Below are 22,760 nucleotides of genomic sequence, written 5' to 3' on the forward strand. Positions count from 1 at the left end.
AACAAATATTTTGGAAAAGTTTTCCTATGGCTAAGGTGAGGGTCTTAAGAGCTTTTCTATATATATGTGTGTGTGTGTCATGCCCTAATGGGGAACTTAATTCAATTTTATTGAACAAACATTTATTTAATGAATAATATATGCCAAGAACTAGAGATATAAAGAGGGGGAAAGAGTTCTCACCCATGAGTAGCTTATATCAGAATGCTGAGTATTCATGATCCCTCCTAGTCAAGACCAGTAGATTTGAGGTGGAAGGGATATTAGTGAGGATATCGACTCTAATTCCTTCATTTTCTAAGTGAGAAAATTGAGGCCCTGAGAAATAAGTGGTTTGCCCAAAGACAGAGAAGTAGCCAGGGACAGAAATTGGAGTTGAACCTGAGAATTCTGATTGCAGATCCAGCATTCTGTCCATTTAGCAAAGCATTATCTGAGTGTCATATTTTCCCCAATCTCTAGCCCAGTGTTCTGCAAATGTGCTGAATTTACTTTACATGTTGGCTGAATTTAACTTAATGCGTTTTTAGAGCAAAAGGGGAGTTTAAAGGTCATCTTTGCCACTATTCTAATTGTTGTAACTTATCATGGAAGCAAAATTGCAATAGTGCAAATGTGTCAAAATTCTAAAGGCCAAGCTTTGACCTTATTCTCTGTTCTGTGCAATTCCTAGCACATGACTGAAATTTGCCAAGTATTTATTAAGGAATAATGATTATTGTTATATAATAATATGCCCCATGTAATATATAGTATGCATACTATATATTAGCAATATATATTATGTATATATTATGTGTATTGTGTATATATTATAGTATATATGTAGTATATATACAATATTATATATATATATATACTATGTGTATATATACTCTATAATAATCATAATAAATTCCATGATGAAACTGGGAACTGGTAATTATCTCTTGGACAATCCTATTTCTTAAACAAGCCACTGTTTAGTCAGCAAGCAGACATCCCCAAGGAATTAAAATGAAAAGCAATAGTTGTTTTGCTTAATAAAAGGTGAAAGAATGGAATTAGTGGAGACNATATTATAGTATATATGTAGTATATATATATACTAGGTGTATATATACTCCATAATAATCATAATAAATTCCATGATGAAACTGGGAACTGGTAATTATCTCTTGGACAATCCTATTTCTTAAACAAGCCACTGTTTAGTCAGCAAGCAGACATCCCCAAGGAATTAAAATGAAAAGCAATAGTTGTTTTGCTTAATAAAAGGTGAAAGAATGGAATTAGTGGAGACCATTGCAGATTTTGATGGAAATGATTGTAACTTGGAGATTGAAGAGTCCGATGTAGTATTTCTAAAACTTAACAAGGCAAGAGCCATACTTTTCAAAAATACGTAAAAAAAAGTTTAAAAAAGTTTAAAAAAAGTAAAAAAGGCAGCTGAAGATTTTGGAGAGAGAATGCAAGTCCATATAGAAAGCTGGTTTGGGAGTTAGGAAGACAAGTTCTAGACCTTCCTCTGACATAATATGGCTGTGAGCAAGCCACTTAAGATTTGGTGCCATGGGGAATTCTTGAAGACTATAAATTGCAAAACCTGGAGAGGGAGTTTATTGGTGGAATTTCCCTAATGGGGGCTTCTGATACCAAGGAAATTGCAGGTCTGTTGAGGAAAAACACATTTTTTAGAAGAGTTTTCCTACAGCCAAGGTGAGGGTCTGAAGAGCAGGTTAAGTAAACTAGAGCATCCTAATTTAGAGTTATTTATGTTATAAAATGGGCAGCTAGTGGATAAAGTGCTGGACCTGGAATCAAGAAGACTCCTCTTCCTGAGTTTAAATCTGGCCTGAAACACTAGCTGTGTGACCCTGGGCCAGTTCGCATGACTCTGCCTCAGTTTCTTCATCTATAAAATGAGCTAAAGAGTGAAATGGCAAACCACTCCAAATATTTTTGCCAAGAAGACCCCAAATGGGTCATGAAGATTTGGCTTGAGCGCTCATTTGTGTGTTTGGGTGCTACTCTATTGACTTTCCTAATACATAAAGTCAATCTGTAGGGAGAAAAAGTTATTCAGTTTTGAGTTTTTTCTTTCATTCTCACAGAAGAGGAAAAGAGGGTTAAAGAGGCAGTTGAATTCAACTCTGGCCTCAAACATTGTTGTTTTGGGGTCAGTCCTGTCTTGTCTGACTCTTTATGACCCCATTTGGGTTTTTCTTGGTAGAGATACTGGAGTGTTTGCCATTTCTTTTTCCACCTCACTTTACAGAGAAGAAACTAAGGCAAATAGAGTTAAATGATTTGCCCAGAGCCTATTAAAAGCTAAATTGACTCCGTGACCCATTGTGTTCCCACCCCTGATAGCCAATCAAATTTGGGGGGAGAGGCATCACTCAGTCTGTTACAAGGGCAAGTCACATGCCCACATGTGTGTGGAAAGTGTCACACAAAAAGCCCTAAAAGTGCAAAATGTCATGTGTTGGGGAGGACCTGAACTACATGGTCCCACCTGTTTTGGTGATGGGGGACCTATCAGAATTGTCTATCTGATTACAAAACTTTTATCATAAAGAAGCTGACATCCTGAAACTGAGGCTGGTCTCCAATGGCCTCTAACCATTGATATGTTGCTACTTTGATGTATTTTTACTAAGCCTCGTTTAATTATTTTGTCCTCAGTTTTGCCTTATTAATGAGGGTAAAAGCCCAAAAGGAAAAAATTTTTTTTCAACAGGTCACACAGCTAGTAAGTGTTTGAGGCTAGATTTGAACTCAGGAAGATAAGTCTTTGTGACTCCAGTCCCCAAACTCCATGTACTGTACCACCTAGCTGTGTGTCATTTAATACATTTGCCTCAGTTTCCTCAACTATAAAATAAGGATAAATTCACTGCCCACTGCCCAGGGTTGTTATGAGGATTAGATGAGATAATATTTGTTAAGGGCTTAGCACATAGTAGTCACAATATAAATGCTTATTATGGAGAATAGGTTTTGAACAATGAATGAAACCCTGTGGAATTGCTCCTCATCTGGGGGAGGGAAGGAGAAGGGGAGGGAAAGAACATGAATCATGTAACCAGGGGAAAATATTCTTAATTAATTGATTAATTAAATGAATTTGGAAATAAATAAATTATATAAATGCTTATTTCCTCTCCTTTCCCTCCAGTGATTGACTAGAGAAGTCCTCTACAAATCTGAAAGAAAGAGTTTTTTCTGGGGCTCTGTAGAGGATCATGGAGGCATACAGCAGGATAGCATAGTGGAAGTGGAATTCTATAAGTCCATCTGCAAATGGAAGTTGATTAACATAAGCACTTAGTGAACTTGACTTATATTGTCTGGATGAAATGTGGCCTTGAACTCTACATGCATATGGAAAGGGAAAGAGCTCAAAGATCATTATGATAAGAGCAAGGTCTGCTATTTATTCTGGCTATAAAGATAGGAGCCCCCAAAGAAGAGGTTGTTTTTTTTAACCCATTTAGGGGCACTGTAGAAATTGCAGACGGTATATAATGAGTCACCTATGCCCAACCTTATCCTGATCTAGTCTCGGAAAACAATGTCCTGCAAAAAGAAGTGTGGCATCTAACTTTAGACGATATGATGTAATAGGATGAAGGATGACAGTATGAGGAAGAAGGAAAACGGCCAGCTTGGGAACTGAGATGCTCTAGATTCAAGTCCTTCCTCTGAGGAATAACAGAATGTTATTTTAAGCACATCATTTACCCTTTCAGTGTCCCAGATAACTCTCTTAGACCATGAATTATAAGTCAGTTGCTGCTCTGCCCCAATAGATAGAGACTGCCCCCTCCTGAAATGGACAAAGATCATCACAAATTAATTGGGGTGAATATTGGATAAGCAATGATAGAGGCTTGATCCTCAATTCTGAGGACCGCTTACTAGTGTCTTCAGAATATGACCCATCAACTTTTGTGTGTACCTGATTATTTACATGTCATCTCCTCCATGAGAAAGGGAGCTCCTTGAGAGCAGGGGCTGTTTTTGCCTTTCTTCTTGTCTCTAGAACTCAGCGCAGTGGTTGGCACATCGCAAGGGCTTAATAAATGCTTGCAGATGGATGCAAATATGCTTTTTGGTCAGTTTTATCATCTGCATAAGAATTCATTTTTAGGCACTGAACCCTTTCTGATGCCATTTCTGATACTTATTGTTTTGATTATAATTATTGCGAAACCTTGTTACAAAACACCATGAAGTACAATTCCATGTAGGGCAGGTTTATCTTGGACCTTGTCCAATGGAATTTATTAACTGAATTGACAAAGGGACCTCACTGCGGGGCAAACTCACCAATAATGCTGGTGCTAAAAAAAGACACTCAGAGAACAGATTGGTAGTAAGGCTCTCCTGAATCATCACCACCACAAATACTACTTCTACATGTTTCATAAGACTTCCAAATGGGGTGATGTGCTGCTAAAGGTAAATTAAGCTGTAAGAAAGGAAATTTAAGGAAAAAAATTAAACTCTTTGCCACCTAAGTGGCTGGTGGGATTTTCTATTTTATCTATATCTGGAAATTGGGTTGTTAAAAAAATCTGCGTAGGACTTAAGCTATTCACTTGACCTGTTCACTTGTCACTTAGTTTAGATTTTCTCTATACGATGCTAAATCATGAACATTTAATCTTCCCTTCATGAAACCTTAAATCTTTTTTTTTTAACAAATAGGGTTGAAAAGATCATAAATAAAGCTTTATTATGACCACATTTTATCATCAGACATTTACGATATGTTTTTGTATATTTTGACAAAATACCAAAGCAGAAGGTAAAAGCTCCCTTGTGTTTGTAGCCATAATTAATAGTGACATTTGTATTTACATGCAAAGCCTTGTATAAACAGGCTTCATTGGGAGTTACAAGAATGTTTTTAAAAAGTGTGCCAAAGCATCATGGTTATAGTACCAAGAATACGACCAGTACTTTTGGGGAGAATGATGATTTTAGCCACCACTTGGCAAGATGCAAATTGGGGTTGTTCTTATAAAAAAGATGAACATTGAAAACACACCTTGATAGTTGCGTTTCAAAATATGCGATCCTTTCTCCTAGCCTATGTATTAGAGGATTTTTAGGAAGGCATCATGAATAGGAAGAGCACGGTCAAATCAACATTTTTTATTTTTCATTTTTCGAGGCTCTCCCCAAATGGAATGGACTCATGTGTCTCATGTGTATGTATCTATGTCTGAGTACATGTACATATATACACACCCAGGAACATAGATCTTGAGGTAGAAATGACCTCAGAGAAAACTGAGGACAAATGCCTCCCTTTCTAGATGAGCAGACTGAAGCTCAGTGTGACTGAGTAAATTGTGTGAGGTCAGAAGTAAATAAGGCTCAGGTGATATTTGAATCTGGCTCCTCTGACTCCAGTGTCAGGGCTAGTTTGCTCTCTATCCCAATTGTATTTGGGGGATAAATGGTTAACTGATAAATTTAGATACATAATGGGGACTAGATTCCAATTTTATAGCTTTAAAAAGAGAAATATTTCTTTTGGGTTACATAACTGCTTTTGAACAGCTAAGTGGTGCAGTGGATAGTGTAATGCAGGATTACAATAGAGGGCTGAGCCTGGAGTCAGGGAGGCTCATCTTCCAAAGTTCAAATCTGGCCTAGTTTTGTGGTTCTGGTCAAATCGCTTAATCCTGTCTGCCTTGGTTTCTTCATCTATAAAATGGGCTGGAGATAAAAATGGCAAACCACTTCAGTATCTTTGCAAGAAAATCCCAAATGGGGTCAAGGAGAGTCAACCATGACAGAAATGACTGAAAAACAAAATATAAACTATTCCAAATACATGGATCTTTCTCCCTGAAGCAACTGAAGAATTCTACTTTGGCGATATGACATGCAATCACAAAAGCACAGAGATCAGTGTGCTAAAGGGAACATGACTTTGTTTTCAGATTTAATCCTTTTCCATGATGCATCCTGTTTTCTCGCCCTTTGCCATAACAAGTGTCAGCCTGCATGAGCAATTCAGTGACTAAAAACAGGGAATGGATGGTTGCAAATAAAAGGTAATTTTCTTTGACTTTGTGGCACACACGAAATATATGAATTATGACCATGTTGAAAAGGGAGTGCTGACTAACCAATCAATCTTCACCAGAGGGGTGAGAGACAAGCAAATATTAGTGTTACACATTACAAAGAAGGAGACCAAGAGGTTAACTGTCTTGCTGAAGGGTACACACAAAAGGGCATGTTTTGGAGTTTGTACTGGAGTTTTTGTCTTTAACCTATCAACCCTAGTGCACACCACACCTTAACGTGAACACTTCATTTTTAACTCTTTGGAAAAGGAGAAAGACAATGTTTTTCAGAGGCACTCAAGATCATTTCTTTTTTTGTTAGCTGAAAGCAGAATTCTTTTAACTCATTATATTGAAGAGATATTTCCATATGGTCCATAACCAGCTTGAGCCTGGAAACAGCTTCATGGACCATGCAGATATTGGGGAATCTGAAAGCACTACTTTTCCTCAGTGTTTCCTCAATAATCTTTGTAGAAATTGGGTAATCACCAGCATCAGATAACAACCTCCTGTTCTTTTTCTTTATAATTGTTGTCTCTGAAAGCAGGCTGCTAATCTGATCATTGTGCAACTTCTCTGAAATTTGTTAAGAACAGCAGGTGAACGCTTGTGCCTGAATCCAATGGATGGTGTGCCATTATTGAAGGTGATCACTGTAACATGTGTTTCAGTTATCGGGCACAGGCGAATCGAAAACAAACAAGCAGCAATTTCTAACCTTTGGAATTTTCAGGCTTAGAAACTCTCTAAATGAATACTCGATTTTAAAAATCAAAACTACTTCTGTTTCCTAGTATGATCATAAGTCAAAAAAAACATTACGAGCAAAACAAAACCAATGTGAACTAAATGATGAGCTGGGGAAGAGTTTGCCCTGAAATACCACCATGGAAATTTTTTATCAGCTTATAAAAATCAAAAATATGTCCAGAAAAATCTCAGTTGATTTAGCCATAAAATATATAGAAAAATACATTCCCCTTCTTTGCCTCTAGATTTCTTTTTATTTAAGGGGTAGTGTGGAATTAATTGGAAAGTCCTTGATCAATTCTACATTCTCCTTCTTTGCTTCTAGATTTCTTTTTATTTAAGATGTAGTGTGGAATTAATTGGAAAGTCCTTGATCAATTCTACATTCTCCTTCTTTGCTTCTAGAATTCTTTTTATTTAAGATGTAGTGTGGAATTAATTGGAAAGTCCTTGATCAATACATTCTCCATTTTTGCCTCTAGATTTCTTTTTATTTAAGGGGTATTGTGGAATTAATTGGAAAGTCCTTGATCAATTCTTTGAGTGTCCTAATCACCTTGATATTATGGGGCAGAGAAATTTGTATGGAGGTATCTGAAAGGCACATCTCATTGGGGTAGGCATTTGGACTAGCAACTTATTGAGAAGACACATAGAACTCTTCTGATTGACTTCCTTTCCAGTGGTTAGAGTTCCTTCAAGATGACTGGTGACTTGAGAGACAGGAGAATAAACTCTTGCTGAAAGAGTTACCTCTTCCAATGGTCTATAAAAGTAAACTATTTCCCTACCTCATGCTTTTCAGCAAAACAGACCTTCATTGCAGAGGAGAATTTCTCATCTCCTCCCTCTCAAGAACAATTAATGATGACTTACAGAAGAAACACAAGACAAGCCCCCTGTGTTGGCTCAGGCAGCCTAAGAGTTATCAAATTTCTAGTGTCTTGCTTTTCTGTTTCTTTCATGGGCACTATCTAAAGACAAGGCTTCCTAAAGGGACTTTTTTAATGGTTATGTGCTGGAGCATTAATAATGTTCTTGCTGAAGCATATGGCAGAAGTGTAAATGAGGCATGGCCTGAGAAGAGGTATCTTAATAGTTACATGTATTTATCTTCCAAAGAGGTATTTTATTTGAGTATTTTATATTTCTGTATCTGTTTCTGTGATTTTCTGCAGTCTTTGCTTCTCATGAGTTTTCTGATTTATATATTTTTATGTTTTATATATTCTGTTTATTTTATGATATATTCTATTATTCTATTTTATAAAATATGTGTCTGTGTTTTGTGATTTATGTATTATTTGCTTCCTCTGAATTTTCTATGAGGGTGAAGTAAAGGATTTGCCATTTCTGATTTCTATCTTATATCAGATATTGAGTTCCTCTGCATGTCCCATACCTACATTTGGGGAATGTAGATATAAGTAATACATAAGCTTTATTTTGGAGATTTTTTCTGATTAAAACTTGGAGGGAGGAAATAAGCCAAAAGGGAAAATGACCTTCCTTGAGTCAGGCCCCATGACTAGACATGGTTCATGGAAGCCTAGGATTTTGGGGGTCTTGGACCAGAGATTCTATTAAATATGCATATCTGCATGTAGATAGCTGTATTGTACAGGACCATAATAAGATGGATTTAGAAGTTGAAGTTCCTCTAGTTCAGATCCTTCATTTTACACATAAAGAAACTGAGACCTAAAGATTCACTTTAAGTCAATTAGACAATGGCAGAAATTGAATTCAAGGTCTCCAAAGCTAACTCCTCTATACTTTCCACTGAACTAGTCTGCCTTTTTTTAACCAGAAATGAGCTAAAAAAAAAAGGGGGGAGTTCTGGTAAATGTTTAATTACATGCTCTTTAGGAGAAAATGTTTTGAAAGACAAACTGTTAATTTTAATTTGCATTATTCACATTTTCTGTATCCATTCCTTTAGTCTAGAAAATCAATCAAAAAATAAATCAATCCCCGATTTATAATATTTGCTGATTTCTGAGGTATAAATGCTCACACTGAAATAACTGGCTCTCCTGAGTTGGTCAGAGGTAGCCCTAGCACACTACTGGTAAGACTATCTATTTAAGATCTTTTTTTCCTTTTTTTCAAAATAGCAGAAGCTCAAGTGTAAGAGTTCCTGTCAAAGGTCACACAGATTTATTTATTGAATGATCATGGAATGAGCTTTTGGACCTTACAGTGTTTTCCTGTTCCCTGGCTCTGATGATTCCCATACAGCTGTGGGGGAAAAAAAAAGGTTTGGCCATGGTGCTTATGACCCCTGCACCATGCCAAAATTGGTGTCTTCTACTAGCAGTACTAGGGTACTTCTACTGAGAAGAAGAAAATTCTTTAGGTGGGTAGAAGGGCAGAAGGGATGAATCACAAGGCTAAGGATGATTTCCATCTAATCTATGACCATGCTTGGTCAAAACTCTTGGAATCCTTCCTTGATAGTTTATTTCAATCATATTATTGTTGCCATTATAATAGAATAATTCTACTATTACAGGAATTATATAGATTGCTATTAGAGTTCACTAACAAACCCATTCCCTAAAACAAACCCATAATGTACAGAAAAGCTGAATTTATAAAATTATAATTTTAGAGCTGGAGGGGACTGAAGCAATCATCCAATTCTACCCTGTCGTTTTACCAGAGAGGAATCAGGTGGACAAAAGGGGGAAATGACTTGCTCTAAGGCCAGTGCCAGTTTTTGCATCCAGACCCTCTGACTCCAATTGCAGTAACTGCTTATTAAGGACTTGCCATATGCAGGGTGCTGAATAAATAAATCACAGCCATATTGTGCATTATATATATATACACATATATATATTATCTCATATCTTTTTTGCAACAATTATATGAAGTAGGTACAATTATTATTGCTGTTTTATATATGAGGAAACTGAGGCAGAAGTAGGTTGAGCAATTTTTCCTTGAGGATACACAGTTAGAAAGGACCTGAGTCAGGACTCCTTTCCTTGGTTTAAATATCTATTCAGATGCCAGCTACTTAATAAACAGTCAATAATTGCCTTAAAGGACTCATGAAATGCAGAAAGCCTATATGACAACACTAGATCTGTGGTTTGTTTTTTTTCACTCTAGGATTAGGAAAGGATCCAGGGAAGTTAATTTTAGAAGAGGTTAACATGACATTTTTTCAGAAAATCGGATAAAAAGTAATTAGGGTATTTCTCCACTTAAGTAAGAAAAACAGTGATTGATGTAAAGAGACTCTTGCACATAATTATGACAACCACACGAAGAAGAGTGCCCAAATTGTAGAAGCCTACATTTCAGTATGATACTTACAGCTACATTTCCTTTAGGAAGCTGTGCTGGCTGTTCATTATATGGCATCTTCTTCACTTCAAAGGACACAATGGAAGCAAGAGAATAGGGATCATTTTTTCTCTGGAAAAAAAAAGGGATGATTAGATTACATTAAAAATGAAAAAAAAAAACAAAATGTAAACTGGCATTCACCCAGTTATTTATACCTTTCAAGTGTTAATCATCATAATAATAACATTTATGTAGTGTTTTTGAATTTACAAAGTTATGCTATCATAACCACCCTATGAGGTAGGTAGTATATTATTAGCCCCACTTTACGGATCAGGAAACTGAGTTTGAGAAAGATAATGTCATTTGCCCAAAGTTACTTAGTTAGTAAAATGATGACCTAATTCTAAATTAATTTTATCAAGCTCTAGTTCAGTCCTAATTAGGTGCCCTCTAAATAACTCCTTTCCACAAATGGAATGTTTTGAGATATTTATGGCTCTCTTTAATACATTTGTAAATAAGAGTATAGGGAAGTGTTCATTAGTGCTTTATTTTCACATAGTAAGACAAAAGTGTTTTGTTTTTTTAGGGTAAGCAGAACATCTGTTATCTTTAAGCTTTTTTCCCCCCTGAAGTAATCCACAAGTAATCTCAATTATTCAGAATACCTCTGAACTAAGAATTAAAGCATAATAAAAACATGTCTCTAGTGGCAAAGGATTTCTGAAAGGTAAAAAGGAATAAAACCAGCTCAGAAGAGTGAAGAACAGTAGTTATTTTCATACAGATTGGTGGTTCTCCAATCAAAAAAGAAGTAAGCTGATTAACTAGTGATGTTGGTAAAAGGCTTGGGAATCTATTGAAAAACTGGAAACAAAGGCTGGCTCCAGTCATCCAGTTGCAGGGATCATATTGGCAATTCCTTATTCTCCAAAAAAACTTTGTTATTAAGGCAATTTCTTCTATGAAGTTGATACCCATTTTTCATACTTGGGAACTTGAATTCAAGGTAGCCAAGAGTGTACCCATTAAGATGTATTAAGACTATTTTTAGGTGCCTCTTCTCAGGTCCATATGTTATCAATGCTAGCTACATGGGCAGGAAACAAAAACAAAAGGCAAAAGTTTAACAAGTTAAGAAAATGTGAGTTTCAGGGAGAAGAGTAAGGAGAATGGTAGCTAGCAAGAATTTAGAGATTATAAATGTCAAGAGAAATTAGTAACATCAGACTTTTGGGGATGGAGAGGAAAGGTAATTGACTAAGTTTGTTGAAAAAATTACAGTTGGACATGACATGGCTGTGACCACCATTAATTTAAGCAATGTCCATCTGGTTACATCTATGCTATAACTCCAATACTTCATGAAGGTAAGAAACTATCTATTCTTAGAAAGTATTTCATTTCATTAAAAATAGCTAGTATTTAAAATAAAAAGGGTTTGCAATAGTTTTCAGCTGTCCAGAAAACTCTTTTCTGGAATGTGACTTATTTCTTCTTTCCAAATAACAGCTGATTTTATATATTAAAAAACCCTCCAAATTTCAAAAATTACTTAATGAAGAAACTGATAAGAAAAAGAGAAAAATAAGAATATATCAGAAATTTGAGTTCTAAGCAGGCCAAAAAGAAATGTAGATTTTATTATTTTCAAATAAATACAGTAAGAATCAAAAGCTTCCTGAACTGAAACTTTAATGGCAACTTGACTACAATTTTATTTTTTGTATCTAAATGAAACTTTGAAAATGCTTGAATTTGTTATCTTTAGGAGATAAACAATGACCCAGGGCTGTATGTTTAAACAAAAGCCTCCCAAGTGGATAAGGATAAGCTACTATTGATAATAAAATTATTACAAGTGTTTATTATTATAAGAATAATGTAGAAGGAACTTACTGAATTCCTATTGTGTGGGAACAGCTTAGTCTTTCTGAAGTGGCTATCTATTTATTTGTCTATCTATCTATCTATCTATCTATCTATCTATCTATCTATCTATCTATCTATCTATNTTTATTTGTCTATCTATCTATCTATCTATCTATCTATCTATCTATCTATCTATCTATTCCTAAACCATCCCTAGGGATGGAAATCTCACATTATTCCTTTGTAAACTATTTTTATTAGTCTTTAATCAGCCCCATATTCTAGAACATCTTCTTGGTCCATAAGGATTCCCCCCTAACACATCCCTATAATTTAATCTTATCTCTCTTTGTATTTTCTTGTGACATGAAGCTAGTTTATAATACTCTGTGCGAACTCTCATACTGGTAGTTCTTTATTTAGTCCAGAGGTTATGAACTTTGTAATTTTGTGGTTTTCATGGATTCCTATTCTAGTTTGAGGAAATCTATGAAACTTTTTTTCAGAACATGAGTGCATAAAAAGTATGTAACCTTATAAAAGCAACCAACTATGTTGAAATAGTTATTGAAATGTTGAAAATAATTATTTTTAAATTGTTTCAAAACAAATATTTAACATATTACCCTCAGATTAAGAATACTTGTTTACATCTTTTATTCTTATAGATAAATACCTCATTCATGAGCTGGAAATGATCTCAAACTCTCTCTCTCTCTCTCTCTCTCTCTCTCTCTCTCTCTCTCTCTCTCTCTATCTATCNCTCTCTCTCTCTCTCTCTCTCTCTCTCTCTCTCTCTCTCTCTCTCTCTCTCTCTATCTATCTATAATTTGAAAAATGAGGAAACTGAGGCCCCAGAGAAGGAAAGCATCTGGATCAATGTTACATAGCTTAACAAACAAGTTAAAACCAGATTCTAACTCTCAATCCTATGCTATTTCCATTATATCATGGCTTTGGGTCTGGGATTACTTGAGTGATTCATGTCCAATTTCTTGACCTTTCCTTGTCTGGCCAAGAATGATCTTGTTGGGTCAGTCCATAGTGATCTTAATAATATCTATATGAGTTTAAAAACTTCATCCATGACCTTTACTTCACATGTACTTGGTGGTTACAATCCAGTTTCCAATGCATAGTTACCTTAAAAACAAACTACAATGACAGACATAGTGGAGAAGCTGCAGATTCTGATTAACATAGTTTTTTTCAAACATGAGAAATGTGTTATAAAATGCTTTATCATTGATAGTGTGATTACAGTCACTTAACTGTTCAAAATCCTTTGGTGATTTCCAGTGACTTAAGATATAAAATCTAAAGCCCTTCTTTTGGCATGTAAAGCCTTTCTCACTCTGTCTCCAACTCTTGCCCACCATTTTCCTTTTCCTCTATGCTGCAGTAAACCAGACTCCTGCCTGGAAATCAATCCCACTTTTTTCTGAACATACATTATCCTCATCTCAACCCCTATCTCCCATCCCACCTGATATTGGATTCACAATTAAAGCAATCAAAAAATCAACACGTTTTTTAATTAAGTACTGACTCTGTGTTCAGCACTATGTTAAATACTGGAAATACAAAAATAAAAGCAAAGCACTACCCAGTTCTCAAGACCTTCCATTCTAATGGGGAAGAGAACCATATTTATTACCTTTGTGTTCCCCATCTGCAGATTAGCCAGAGTGAGTAAATGGAACCTTCTGGAGATCTCATCCCTCCCACTCAAAACAAGGAACACTTTCTCTGCTTCCATATTTACTTGTAAACTAATCACTCTCTTTGCTTATATCCTACTGTTGATTCCTCACTCAGGGGGCTTCCACTCAGTCATTCAAACCAATTCCTGAGTCTCCCAGAGGAGTATTTATACTGCTCTCAATATACAAACACATCATCACAAAAACAGCCTACTCTGTCAACTGACATGCACAAAAGAATGTCCTGACAATCTTCAGAGGTAAGGAATTCACTGTAACTGAGAGCTGTGTGCCCAGATACTTGGGGCACAGAGTTACAACCTCTTTAAAGTCTTTCACTTTCTGAAAAAAAATGACAAGCTTCCTGAGGCTGGGACCAAGTATTGCCCAACTTCATATCTTCCTAGGTAGGGAGGAAAGTGCCTTAGAAAAGCAGATTCTTGGAAAATGTCTGCCACAGAAGAATTAGGGCATGGGTCTGTCAAACATTTTCTTTCAGAACAATCTTGTAAGATAGATAATGTTTGCATTATTATTCCCATCTTATAGATGAGAACACTGTGATTTGAGGAGATCAGGTAACTTTCTCATGTTCGATCCCACAACTAGTAGTTGTCAGAGCCCAAATTCCATCCCAGGTTTCCTCATTCTAGGTCTAGTTCTTCCCACTACAGTACATTAGTACACAGTAGGGATGTAATAAATACTCATTGGATTGAATCAAATTGCCATCTGGTAATTACTGTTGTGGGTCTGACCTTGTTATTTGCCAAAAAAGTTTGTGAGGAAGACACTTTGTTGTGTAGGGGAAACTGTTAGAGCAACAGCTTGGAAATAAGAATGTTCTCATCTTCTGACTTGCATGGTGGCCGGGGTCTTGGGCAACAGGAAACAGAGTGGAAAGATAGCTGGGGTCTAGCTTGCAAATAGTTTTCAATGTCACACTAAGGATTTCCATAATGAAATGCACTGAGCTTTTTTGAATAGGGAGTTTGGAAGATACAGCCTGTTTTAAGATGAATCTCACTGGGAGGCACAAGATAGATTTTCTTTAGGAAAAGTGTGGCTATTTTAACTGCTCAATTTCACCAAGCTTTTCTCTTATTTCTCTATCTGTACACGTGTACATGTCTTGTTCTCCCCCTCCTGGTTTTTATTAGGAACTGAAACAGAAATAGAAACTAATTCATTTTCAATTTGCTGAATTTTCTCACCAAGAAAATTCCCATCAAGGGGAAGTTGTTTTTTATTTTTAATTTTTTTAAATTTTTAAATTTTCTCCACTCAAAGCCTTGTCTGAACCATAACTGGTGATCTCTGGCTTTGAATGGTGCATTGAGGAAGCCTTCCTTCTAACGGTTCCAGCCCAGTGAAATCCAGCACATCCCTGATGTGGAAGGGCACATGGAAATTGGCATTTCAGATGATTTCTTTTCCCTTGAAGTCTCTAGTGAATATATTTATTTACTACATTAGATTGGAGTTCTCTACCATATTAAGTAATGAATGGACAAGTGGCAAATTGGGAAAATGATAGAAAGGCATCATGAAAATTCAAAAAAGACACTTTTCAAAAAGAAATGCATATCACTCAATTCAACCATATAGATTGTTAGACATTGGATCTAAAAGAAATTAGGCTGTGAGCAAGTGGAGGTGGAGTAGAGTTAGGGAAAAGGAAAGTTTAATTGACTCCCTTATTTCTATACTCATACACAGTTTTGAAACTGAAAGAAAATATTTTCTGGATGGCCCCTGGACAAAGGAGCACTTAGGAGAGCATGGTATGCCAAAATGGCGGCCCATAGAATTTCATTGGGATACCAAACTTCAGGTTGGGGCAGGATGGCTGTATAACAAAACTATCAAATTATAGGATTAGAAAGCCCCACACACTTTTGGCAAGGTACCTACTTTTCACTTTCCTGAAATGATAACAAACCATAGGGTTGGGACAATTTGGGTAGATGTTAACTAGAAGTTGAATTGATAGGCAGGTCCTGAAAAACAACCAGATTTTTGCTTTGGGATTTTAAAAAAATAATGTGATAGCCATGTTTCTGGAAAATAAGTAAATATGAAAACAAGGTCACTAAGTAAATTTTGCAGGCTGGCAGATCTGCTTGAGCAGTGCTTTCTTTATCATGCTCTTTATTTAACAACTATCATACGGAGTGGGGTAAAATTTAGGACATTTGTTCTCCTGTAAAGTAATTTTATTCTAATAACAGCAATCACTGCCATATTGAAGGGTTTTGAGGCTTGAAGAACCAGCTGGGGTTAATATCCCTTGACAGTATCTTGGCTCATCCACTTGCTCCAGCCAGCCATTAATGCTCCGGAAATGCCCTGCACCTCCTCCATAACTGCTTCATTAAACTGAGGTTAGAAGATCATTGGCTGCCACTATTATGTACTTTTGCAGAACAATTTTCTTTCTGTAAGAGGACATATAAAAGTTATGGGGTTGGCAACTAATGGGGATGGAGACTTTTGAGTTGGGCAAACACCTAGTGTGTGCTGGCAGCTGAGTGTTCTTTCCCACTCCTCCTCTCCTGCTTCCTAACTCCTTTTTAAGAAGCACTTTATTTTTGACCACATAACCAATTTATGGAGGCTATGCTTAAATATTCACCATTTACTGGAAACAAAAGCCTTGTGGTCTTTAATAAAAAGCTTAAGCAATTACTGGCAAACTTTAAACCTCCAAGTAGACTTTGTTTCATGCATCAGTCATAGATCGCAAGATAATCTGGAATAAACTGAAAGAAAATATTTTCTGGATGGCCCCTGGACAAAGGATCACTTAGGAGAGCATCGTATGCCAAAATGGCGGCTCATGGAATTTCAGTGGGATACCAAACATCAGGTTGGGGCAGGAAGGCTGTATAACAAAACTATTAAATTATAAGATTAGAAAGTACAGATTCTTTAGAGAAAAGCACATACATCCATCTTCTTTGGCATTAGCAGGAAGTTGGAAAAAGGAATCATTGAGAAGGTAGGAACTTAACATATTAGCAATGATTTTAGAATCATGGAACTTGTGAGTTTGAAGGGTCAACAGCAACAATCTAATCTGATTCAACCTATACCCCGAAAGGCAATGGCCATCCAGCCTCTGTTTGTTAACTTTTAATGAGAGAATTTGCCATTCTTGAGGCAACCTGTTTTCCTTCTAGGTGATTATCATGCTAAGGGAATCTTTCCTGAACTCAGACCTTAATTTATAACTTTGAAATGTTCACCTATGGATTCTGGTTCTGGCTTTTGGGGCTAAACAGGAAAAAAAAATCTAATCTCTCCTTTAAGGCTATGGGGACATTATACCATTGCTGAGTCTTTTTTCCTTTCAAGTTAAACATCCCCAGGCCCTTCAAGTGCCCTTCACCACAAGTTCTGGTGGCTCTTCACTAAACTATTTGGTGTATAGCTATTAACTGATTTAATTAATTAATCACAATGCTTGTGACTTCATTGCTACAGGGAAATTCCTGGTTAGGAAACTTCCCTCTACCAATGCAGTTCAAGAATTTCTCTGCAATTTTGAAGTCTATTTTGCACACAGTCAGGTTGTGGGATTTGCACACATCTAGCGTGTAGCACAAACAAGATTTGAACACGTACTGCCCTAGATCCTGGGGCTGCTCTCTATTCCTACATACACCAGGATGTCTGGCTTTCCCTTATCAACATCCTTAAACCACGGCACCCAGGACTGAACAGAACAGACAAGATTTTACCAGAGCATGACTAAGCAATGGGAAAACAGTAGGGAAAACAAAATTTAATCTCTCTGTGTGGCCTGGGAAGGTGGCATGAACTGACTGTTCACATCAGAGGCAAGGAAAGTCCATTTGTCTCAGAAAAGTACATTTGATTGATTTCTACTTTTTAAGTTGGTTAAATAAAAACTTGAACCAAAAAAAAACTTTTTCCAGAGCAGCATGAAAGAGAATTCTTTACTCTATTGTCTATCCAGAGTTAACACCAACTTAAGGACCTCAGTAGATTATGAAGACAGGATTAACCCTCCTTCGTCTACCCTTTGAATTAGGGGCACACACGTGCGCTTATATATATGCATACATTATATATATATATATATATATATAAATATGCAACACATTTATAGCTACATGGATACACAAACACACATGTACAAGTGGTATTCATGGATGCATGGGTATATATCCATGCTCTATGTTTTGAGAGTGCAGATCTAATATTAAAAGTGAATACTATACATTGAACAGAAGCATGTAGTAGCAAATCCCATTCCCCTGGATGACGGTGCTATAACTATGTTAGTTCTGCCCACTGAAAATCATTGTCCTTCATTTCTATTGAATCCTTGGCAGGTATGGCAAGGAAATCACTGGTGCCATTTGGAGCACGAGGACTACAGGGCTGCCATTCACATTAGGTGGCAGGAGAAGTCATTGTCCCAGTTCATCGCTCTTGGGTGGATGACGGCCAAAAAGGAGTATAATTCTAAGCACGTTCATCCAATGTAAGCGATTTGGACATTTAATATCCCATTAAAAAAGCTATGTAGCCAGAAAACGAGGATGTTATTAAGGGCATATGTTCCTTATAAGAGGAAGAGGGTATTCTTACAAAGGCAGAAAAACGTCTCTATTTTATTAACATTCTTTAGAAGAAATGTTCGATGTTGTCTGGTTTTTATGTCAAAGATTTTGAAGAAATTTAAGATGTAATAATAAATGTAGGTCAGGGAAATAATTATATTAAATAAAATGAATATAACAATTATTTATAACTAAGATGAAATGTTTGGATTTTTTTTTTACCTGACTCACTACAAAGGTATATTAAAAATTCCTTTAATTAGTACTGTCTCACATGTAAAACCCAGTGGAATTGCGCGTTGGCTATGGGAAGGGGGTGGGAGGAGGGGAGAGAAAGAACATGAATCATGTAACCATGAAAAATTTTCTTAATTAATCAATTAAATAAAATAAAAATAAGATAAGATAAAATCAGTACTGTCTATATCTTCAACATTTGGCTGACAAGCAAGCTTATCCTCTCTTTATCATTATCTAGTGACAAAGGTTTTCCTCCTCAGTAATGAATGAATTAATACCCGAGTGTGAGTGAGTCCAGCATTCTATTAAGCATTGGAGATACAAATAAGTAAGAAACACAGCCTCTGTCTTCAAGAAATGTTTTTACATTTTAATGGGGGGCAGGGGACATAAAGGGGAAGAGCCAGAAAAGAACAAGGGGATGCATATTTCATGTCATTTGGAAATGCCCTAAAAGTATAATGGTGGCCAGGTTCTGGACAAGACATTGTCAAGGTTCAACTATTAGAAATGATCAGTCAGGTAGAGCGTTTAGTCTGGATGATCCTGGAGAAGTCACCTAACTGCGTCAGTGTCCTCATTTGGAAAATGAGCAGGAGAAGGAAATGGCCAACCACTGCAGTAGTTTTACCAAGAAGATCATAAATGGGGTCACAAAAAGTCAGACAGGATTGAAAAGTGACTGAACAATGTAATAAGTACTCATTGGATTAAATCAAATTGCTAATTACTGTAGTGGTCCTGACCTTGTTATTTTGCTGGCATTTCAGGGAAGGGAATAGCATATCCCTTGCCAAAAGAGTTTGTCAGGAAGACACTGTGTAGGGGAAACTGTTGGAGCAACAACTTGGAAAGAGGAATGACAGGAAAAAACCTAGCCCTTACCTCTCTTCTGCCTTGGAACCAAGACCCAGTATTGATTTTATGATGGAAGGTGAGAGTTTGAAAGAGAGAGATAGATGGAGAGAGAGACAGAGGGGGAGACAGACAGACAGACAGAAGCAGAGAGAGAGAGAGAGAGAGAGAGAGAGAGAGAGAGAGAGAGAGAGAGAGAGAGAGAGAGAGAGAGAGAGAGAGAGAGAGAACATACTGGACTGCTTTGACATTTTCTTCTCCAGCTAATTTTACAGTTGAGGAAATAGAGGCAAACAGGGTTAAGTAACTTGCCCAGGGTCACACAGCTAGAGAGGGTCTGATGCTATATATGAACTCAAGTCTTCCTGATTCCAGGCATGGCACTCTAATCACTGTATCACTTAGCTGCCCCTAAACAACCTCAAGGTGGGTTCAAATGAAAACTAAATGGCTGTGAGAGCTTGGACAACTTACTTATTCTAGTTGAGACTCAGTTTTTTCATTTGCAAAAAAATGCTACTACCACTATCATCTGACTGTGAGGGAAGACTTTTGTAAAACTAGAAGAACCATATAAAAATGAGTCATTATAGAATTTATTATTAAAAATTCAGCTACTTTCCCCCAATATTTGTCAAAATTCCATTGTTATCTATAGTAATCTTTGTCTAAAAAATCTTATTGATGGCTCAATGGAGTGAGAGCCAGACCTAGAGATGAAAAGTCCTGGGTTCAAATCTGACCTCAGATACTAAGTGACCCTGAGCAAGTCACTTAGCCCCCTTTGCCCCTTACCACTCTTCTGCCTTGGTACCAATACATAGTATTGACTCTAAGATGGAAGGTAAGGGCTTAAAAAAACAATCTTATCCAAGATTAATCAGTACTATCTTCATATCTAGGTGGAAAAAGAAAAAGAAATTTATCCTCAAATGTAAGTTTAGATAAAGAAAACAAAGCTTTGGGAATTTTAGAGCCCTTTAAGGAATTTCACTGAAAATAGTCTAAGACATTTTAAATGGCTCCAAAAACATGATCAAAGGTATTAAACTGTTTTTAGAAACATTTCTTCTAGATTGTAGAAATGATTCTATGTCTGGGCTGGAATGAGGTAGAGAGTCATGTCATTACAGGATGAAAGATTGGAGCTGATGATAATAAAACTAATTTCCAGACTCCCTCTGGATGGAGAAAAGAGAAGGGCTTGTGGTTTGTTATGTATTTAATTGAACAGTGGGTAATTAAAGTATGCATTTAGTTAAAACACAAATCAATAAAAATAGGTGGAATTTCTCAGTTCGGCTTGAAAAACTTATGTACCCTTATCTATATTTTCCCCTTACTTGCATTCCTCTATGAACCCCCTTTAAAATATGAATATTCTTCTGTTAACGCTATGTGGCTTTGAGTCACAGAATCCCACAGCCTCCAAAGAATTCCAGTTGTAGGTCACTCAGAGGGCTATGAAATGATGCATAAACAGGCTGCAGCATACTGCCAATGCAGATTTGCACACTAAATTGCACACTAAAACCATAAAAAGGACATCATTGGGATTATGAACTGAATGATGGAAGATAACCATGGACAACTCCTATGGTTCATTGGCAATCGTGCAAATGATCTTAAGCAGAGGTTCACATCATTTTATTGTGTTATAGACCCCTTTAGCACTCTGATTAGGTTTATGGACTTCTCAGAATAATGTTTAAAAGTGCAGAGAATAGAATCTATAGTATTTTAAAAGAAATCAATTATAATGTTATAGAGTTATCAGATCATCTAAAAATACAAATTTGCAGACCCCAGATTAAGAAGACCCCCAGATCATTGGTTGGGCTTCTTATAGAAGACTGATGGGAATGCATGAGGAAGTATAACACTGGATGAGATGGCAGGAATAGACTGGGATCCATCATAATGAAAGGAATACTCATTTCCATAAGATCACAGATCTGTTGGAGATACAATGATCCCAAGTCTAGTAAGGAAAAATTAAGCTCTAGGAGAATTTTGGCCAGATGAAAAAGATGTGATTGTGGGGTAAGGGAGCACCAAGACAATATTTTCATGATTAAGTCCTATGAGATCTTCCATTTCCTCTTATATAGTATTTCAAACCAAGCCAAATACAATGTCTTTCTATGGGGATATAAAATTTAATTCACAATATGTATTTTTAATAAGATTGAAAATATACTAATAGAAATCATACAAGAAACCTCAGAATAGTTGGTGAAACAAATCAGATTTTTTAAAAAAGAAACAGAATATTTTTTCCAAAGAGAAACCCCTAGTTCTCAACACAACCATTAAAAAGTCCATTCTGTCTGTCTCAGAGATTATTTAAAGCAATGGATCATCGAAAAATATTGTAAACAATAAACTTTATAATGCCATTCTTAGAATAAACTCAGGCAAAAGTGCTTTATGATAGGTTTTTAGTACTAGAGTAATTGAATTCCCTTGGACAGAGATCAGGAAGGACCCACCTTGTAAGAAATGCTTTTTCACACTGAATAGTGTTAGGATGAGCTATGCATTTTCCTTGGAATATGATGCCCCCACAGTTAGTTCTAAGATGTCACAACACTTAAAATCTAATTATACACAACTGAACTTGGGCCAGATGACCTTAGCTCAACTCCTCAAATGAGATTTCTTTAAAAGATAGTGGCATGCTTTTTGCTTTGAAAACAAATTTCATTTGAAGTTCATTTTGCATTTTCATTACCTGGAGAAAAGTTTGGGCCCATAAGCGTGATCTGACTTTCAGGACTGCACTCTCACCTCCTTCCAATCGTCCGACCACACAAGAGATTTGCAAGCATTCAATGTTTGTGCAGTTCTGTACAAAAAAGATTCAGAAAAGTGTCTTTATGGACTACAGTTATTCTCTGTCAACCAATACATAGCTCAATTCGGATGGGAATTATTGGGGAATATTTACATGTTCTTATCCACAGATATCACTTAATGGTAAACCAAGTCTTAGTTTAGTGACAGCAAAAGAGTTCTTTGTCTACTAAGAAGTAAAGGGGAGATTGCAGAATGGCTAGACTTTCACTGGCTTCCTAAGAAAAGGGATGTCGTAATCCAATGTCCAGTTATTCCTTCTTTATTTTTTCCTGTTTTTTTTCATAGGCACTTCAGGATGAAGTTTCACCCAGAGAAATTCCTGAAGTAACAAATCATAGTTATGGCAAAGATTATTTTGTTCTTTGCCCTTTTTTCTTTCCCTGATCCTAGAATAGTAGTGTGTACTCTACAAAATCCTCTCTCTTTTTTTAGAGCATAATAATTGTAACAATAATAATAATAGCATTTACATGGTATTTTAAGGTTTGAAAAGAGCTTTACAAGTATCGTCT

General features: G+C 36.3%; 1 protein-coding gene across 1 annotated transcript in view; it reads right to left on the reverse strand.

Moving 5' to 3' along the window:
• Positions 1–22,760, reverse strand: part of ITGA8 (integrin subunit alpha 8) — a 227,081-nt gene that overhangs the window by 4,626 nt on the left and 199,695 nt on the right. The window contains exons 26-27 of the mRNA XM_044678920.1: positions 22,124–22,237; positions 10,152–10,253 (exon numbers count right to left, since the gene is read on the reverse strand). Coding sequence (XP_044534855.1) covers positions 10,152–10,253; positions 22,124–22,237 — 216 coding nt within the window. The remainder of the gene's footprint in view (positions 1–10,151; positions 10,254–22,123; positions 22,238–22,760) is intronic.

Source organism: Gracilinanus agilis, chromosome 5 (genome assembly GCF_016433145.1).
Source record: "Gracilinanus agilis isolate LMUSP501 chromosome 5, AgileGrace, whole genome shotgun sequence".
NCBI classification, from domain to species: domain Eukaryota; kingdom Metazoa; phylum Chordata; class Mammalia; order Didelphimorphia; family Didelphidae; genus Gracilinanus; species Gracilinanus agilis.